This window comes from Pundamilia nyererei, unplaced genomic scaffold (genome assembly GCF_000239375.1).
Source record: "Pundamilia nyererei isolate P.nyererei 1_Seehausen unplaced genomic scaffold, PunNye1.0 scaffold00051, whole genome shotgun sequence".
In the NCBI taxonomy this organism is placed as follows: domain Eukaryota; kingdom Metazoa; phylum Chordata; class Actinopteri; order Cichliformes; family Cichlidae; genus Pundamilia; species Pundamilia nyererei.
In genome coordinates, this window is record NW_005187452.1 from 488,589 (window position 1) to 493,532 (window position 4,944).

Genomic DNA, 4,944 nt, shown 5'->3' on the forward strand with positions numbered 1-4,944 from the left:
CCTATACCTAAGTGCACACATACTCAAATCTGGGTCAACTCCAATTTAAATTCTGCATCCCACCTCAGTCTTATTCACTATAAATAAATAAATACTAGATTTACCTGACTTGTTGCAGGTGTATGCACCAATATCCGGTCAGGACAGAAGTTTTCACCGAACGCTCTTTCTCTTCTGCTGCAAAACTCCAGAGTGCTACACGCGAAATGACAGCCGCTGCATGAAAGGTAGTTCTTCACTGTTTGATGTCTGTCACTTCCCAGGGGTGATGTTGTGAGATGTTGTCTGATTCTACTAATTTTTCTCAATAGATTTTGCAGTATTTCTTAAAAAGCTGTGTTTTCCTTCATGCCAGTTTTCAGAAACCAGTTACAGAGGAGGAACGAGTTCTACCCCTATGACCCTCCAGCAGGTTTGTGAATTTTTGCTGCCTAACTCTTAATGAAGTATTCAAGATTCAATTTCTGAGTATTTGTAGAAGAATATGGTGGTGGTAGCATCATGCTCTGGGACTGTTTTGTTGTTAGTAGTGCTGGTGGTTCCACAAAGTGGATGAAATAATGAAGGAATGGAATACCAGTTTAACCACTTTGTCACACTTGGATGTTCCTTCCAGCTACCAAAAGTTTCTGGTTGAGGTGCAATTTGCTAAAGAACATTTAACAAAATATACAGAGTGTGTATGTATATATTTGAACCTTATACTATACTTTTCACCCTGTGTGGAGTATAAAAATGTGTATGTATGTGAACCTTTGACCACAACTGTATGTCAACAAATATAAAATTATCATCTTCCCTTTAGAGGATGAACCACCCTGTGATGCTGAGGAGGGCCAGAGTGTGTTGCCCGTTTCGGGAGTTAAACTGTGTTGGGTGTGCGGATGCCCCGGTAACAAAGCCTGCTCTCGGTGCCACACTGTGACCTACTGTGGAAAACACCACCAGACCCTCCACTGGAAACAATCTCACAAGAAGGAGTGTTGCAGCCAAGGTGTGTGTGGGGGATATTTACTGGAGCTGCAAAAATCGTAATCACATTTTTTCAGTGTTGAGTTTAATGATTGTGTTCATTAAACCTTCCAAAGAAGAAATCTGGTTCTGAAATTTTAATAGATGAATACATAAAATGAATTTGGAGTAAAAAAAATGAAAGGAGTGAATTTGGATTTTTATAAAGAGGCAAAAGTAAAGAAATGAGTTCAAAATCATAAAACAGCACAATAAACCTTTTATTAATTGATGGAAGCTAAGGTTGTAATTGAAAATAATATTTGAGTAATTTCACAGCCCTCGGTACATTTAGATTAATTGGTGATTGTAAAATGGGTGTTAGCCCTTTAGTGGGCAGCCGATCTGATCCAGAGTGTATCTATATTTAGAAAAGCGATGGATAAAAAGAGAAGTGGTCCATAATCCTTTTCCCTGAGTTAAGAGAATTATGACCGTCATTTCTCATCACTAGAAAGACTAAACTTGTCCGTCTCTGTCTAGAAGGGTCTCCTGTTACACCCTCCCCGCTCCTCTTTCCTGAGACTGAGCTGGTCACTGAGCCAGAGGAGGAGGAGAAAGATGTCAAAGAGGCTGAAGGAGAACAAGAAGAAGAGGACGGTGGAGGGATCATTACTCAGAGGAGTGTGGATTGTCCCGCCTTGGCAGAATGTAAGGTTAAAGGTTAAAGGTTAAAGTTTTTCTCAGTTTTCAATTGAAAAGTGAACTTTTATGTAGAAAAGTCCAGTCTTAGTGATGTATACAGTGGGGCAAAAAAGTATTTAGTCAGCCACCGATTGTGCAAGTTCCCCCACCTAAAATGATGACAGAGGTCAGTAATTTGCACCAGAGGTACACTTCAACTGTGAGAGACAGAATGTGAAAAAAAAATCCATGAATCCACATGGTAGGATTTGTAAAGAATTTATTCGTAAATCAGGGTGGAAAATAAGTATTTGGTCAATAACAAAAATACAACTCAATACTTTGTAACATAACCTTTGTTGGCAATAACAGAGGTCAAACGTTTACTATAGGTCTTTACCAGGTTTGCACACACAGTAGCTGGTATTTTGGCACATTCCTCCATGCAGATCTTCTCGAGAGCAGTGATGTTTTGGGGCTGTCGCCGAGCAACACGGACTTTCAACTCCCGCCACAGATTTTCTATGGGGTTGAGGTCTGGAGACTGGATAGGCCACTCCAGGACTTTCAAATGCTTCTTACGGAGCCACTCCTTTGTTGCCCGGGCGGTGTGTTTTGGATCATTGTCATGTTGGAAGACCCAGCCTTGTTTCATCTTCAAAGTTCTCACTGATGGAAGGAGGTTTTGGCTCAAAATCTCACGATACATGGCCCCATTCATTCTGTCCTTAACACGGATCAGTCGTCCTGTCCCCTTGGCAGAAAAATAGCCCCATAGCATGATGTTTCCACCCCCATGCTTCACAGTAGGTATGGTGTTCTTGGGATGCAACTCAGTATTCTTCTTCCTCCAAACACGACGAGTTGAGTTTATACCAAAAAGTTCTACTTTGGTTTCATCTGACCACATGACATTCTCCCAATCCTCTGCTGTATCATCCATGTGCTCTCTGGCAAACTTCAGACGGGCCTGGACATGCACTGGCTTCAGCAGCGGAACACGTCTGGCACTGCGGGATTTGATTCCCTGCCGTTGTAGTGTGTTACTGATGGTGACCTTTGTTACTTTGGTCCCAGCTCTCTGCAGGTCATTCACCAGGTCCCCCCGTGTGGTTCTGGGATCTTTGCTCACCGTTCTCATGATCATTTTGACCCCACGGGATGAGATCTTGCGTGGAGCCCCAGATCGAGGGAGATTATCAGTGGTCTTGTATGTCTTCCATTTTCTGATGATTGCTCCCACAGTTGATTTTTTCACACCAAGCTGCTTGCCTATTGTAGATTCACTCTTCCCAGTCTGGTGCAGGTCTACAATACTTTTCCTGGTGTCCTTCGAAAGCTCTTTGGTCTTGGCCATGGTGGAGTTTGGAGTCTGACTGTTTGAGGCTGTGGACAGGTGTCTTTTATACAGATGACGAGTTCAAACAGGTGCCATTCATACAGGTAACGAGTGGGGGACAGAAAAGCTTCTTACAGAAGACGTTACAGGTCTGTGAGAGCCAGAGATTTTCCTTGTTTGAGGTGACCAAATACTTATTTTCCACCCTGATTTACGAATAAATACTTTACAAATCCTACCATGTGAATTCATGGATTTTTTTTTCACATTCTGTCTCTCACAGTTGAAGTGTACCTCTGGTGCAAATTACTGACCTCTGTCATCATTTTAAGTGGGGGAACTTGCACAATCGGTGGCTGACTAAATACTTTTTTGCCCCACTGTATATTTATTTCATTATAATTTATAACCAATCCTGACCCTTCTGTTCTCTATCAGCCCTGGCAGAGAGCGACCTGGACGAGATGGCAATGCACGAGACTGAAGACAGTAAAGTGTTCCAGAGGTTTAAGAAGAAGATCGCACCTGAACCTCACCAGGTAGAAAATAGAAGAGCTGAAAAGATCCAGACGGTTGTTTTCTTCTGTCCATATCTCACAGTGTTTGTCATTTCTAGGTGATACGTTACAGTCGAGGGGGCTCTCCCTTGTGGGTCTCCTCTCAGCACATCCCTTCAGATGAGGATATCCCACCATGCACCTGTGGTGCCAAGAGGACGTTTGAGTTCCAGGTAATCGACCTGCTGATCTGTTGAAGACCTGCTCGGGTCTTTAATCTTTCGCTAATGGTTGATTTATTCACAAGTTTGTGCTGTTGCTATCCTGTGTGCGTGTAGGTGATGCCGCAGCTGTTAAACAGTCTAAGTGTGGACTCGACTGGAGCTAGCATTGACTGGGGGACTGCGGCTGTCTACACGTGCTCTGCCAGCTGTGAACGCAGCGACCAGTACTGCCCCGAGTTCATCTGGAAGCAGGACTTCAGCTCAGATCAACACACGCAGACTGAACGAAGATGATGGGCGTCCCTTGTTTCATGCATAGCAGGAAAAGCACAGGTGGTGCTGATTTCATTAATATGTTTAGGCGACTCCGCTTCAGTGTGTTCGTTCACCCACGTGGCTTGGTGGGACACCTGATGTTGACATATCCAAATGTTTCACCTGAACTTGTCATTCAGTCAAAAAGCTGCGTGGTGCTGCAGGTAAGAGCTGACTACTTATGCTGACTGAGCTAATCACATGGGAGTAATGCTGCCTCTCCCTATTAAATGGACTGGAGATTTAACTAATCATAAACTTTGTGCTAACATAAACATCAGTGTAAAATGCCATCTCCAAATGTATAAACGACGTGTGTGCAAAAAGACGTGTGTGTTGCATCATTAAAAACAAATTTAGCAAAACAATGTTTAAAGAAACATCTGGATTTTTCCACTAATCACCTCACAGCGGCTCACCAGCGTCCACCCGCACAGTTTAATAACCACAGCAATAAGTCACCAATTGGGACAAATTTTATTAACACAGCAAATTCTGACATTTACCAGCAAGACTCACCTCAAGTTACTGACCACAAAAAAATTGTATTTTCCCCATCTTTCAGACTCTACATATGGTATTCATAGTTCAGGTTAAGTATCTTAGCCAGAACATTTACGTAATTAAAATGTATTCAGATACAGAAAACTGAATGTTTTAATGAACAAGTCTGATAAAGGGCTGCACAGGAAAAACACATCAAATACTTGATACCAGCTACAGTATGCTATGATGCATGCTCCTTTACGGCTATACAATATGAAACAAGGATGAAGCCACTGCCAAACCTGTTTACAGCTGTGGATTTAACCTAAAATTAGTACCATATTATCCTAGTAAGAGCTCTTCCCTCTCAAACTGCTGGCTCATTTGTGGTTCCTAGAATTTGCAAAAGTAAAATGGGAGGCAGAGCCTTCAGTTATCAGACGCCTCT

The 4,944-nt window shown here is 42.6% G+C and overlaps 1 protein-coding gene across 1 annotated transcript in view; it reads left to right on the top strand.

The window, feature by feature from the left end:
- pdcd2 (programmed cell death 2) overlaps positions 1-4,375 on the top strand; it is a 5,279-nt gene extending 904 nt beyond the window's left edge. The window contains exons 2-8 of the mRNA XM_005733272.2: positions 119-227; positions 356-412; positions 806-994; positions 1,495-1,662; positions 3,413-3,513; positions 3,591-3,704; positions 3,810-4,375. Coding sequence (XP_005733329.1) covers positions 119-227; positions 356-412; positions 806-994; positions 1,495-1,662; positions 3,413-3,513; positions 3,591-3,704; positions 3,810-3,989 — 918 coding nt within the window. The 3' untranslated portion in view covers positions 3,990-4,375. The remainder of the gene's footprint in view (positions 1-118; positions 228-355; positions 413-805; positions 995-1,494; positions 1,663-3,412; positions 3,514-3,590; positions 3,705-3,809) is intronic.
- Positions 4,376-4,944: the final 569 nt, after the last annotated feature.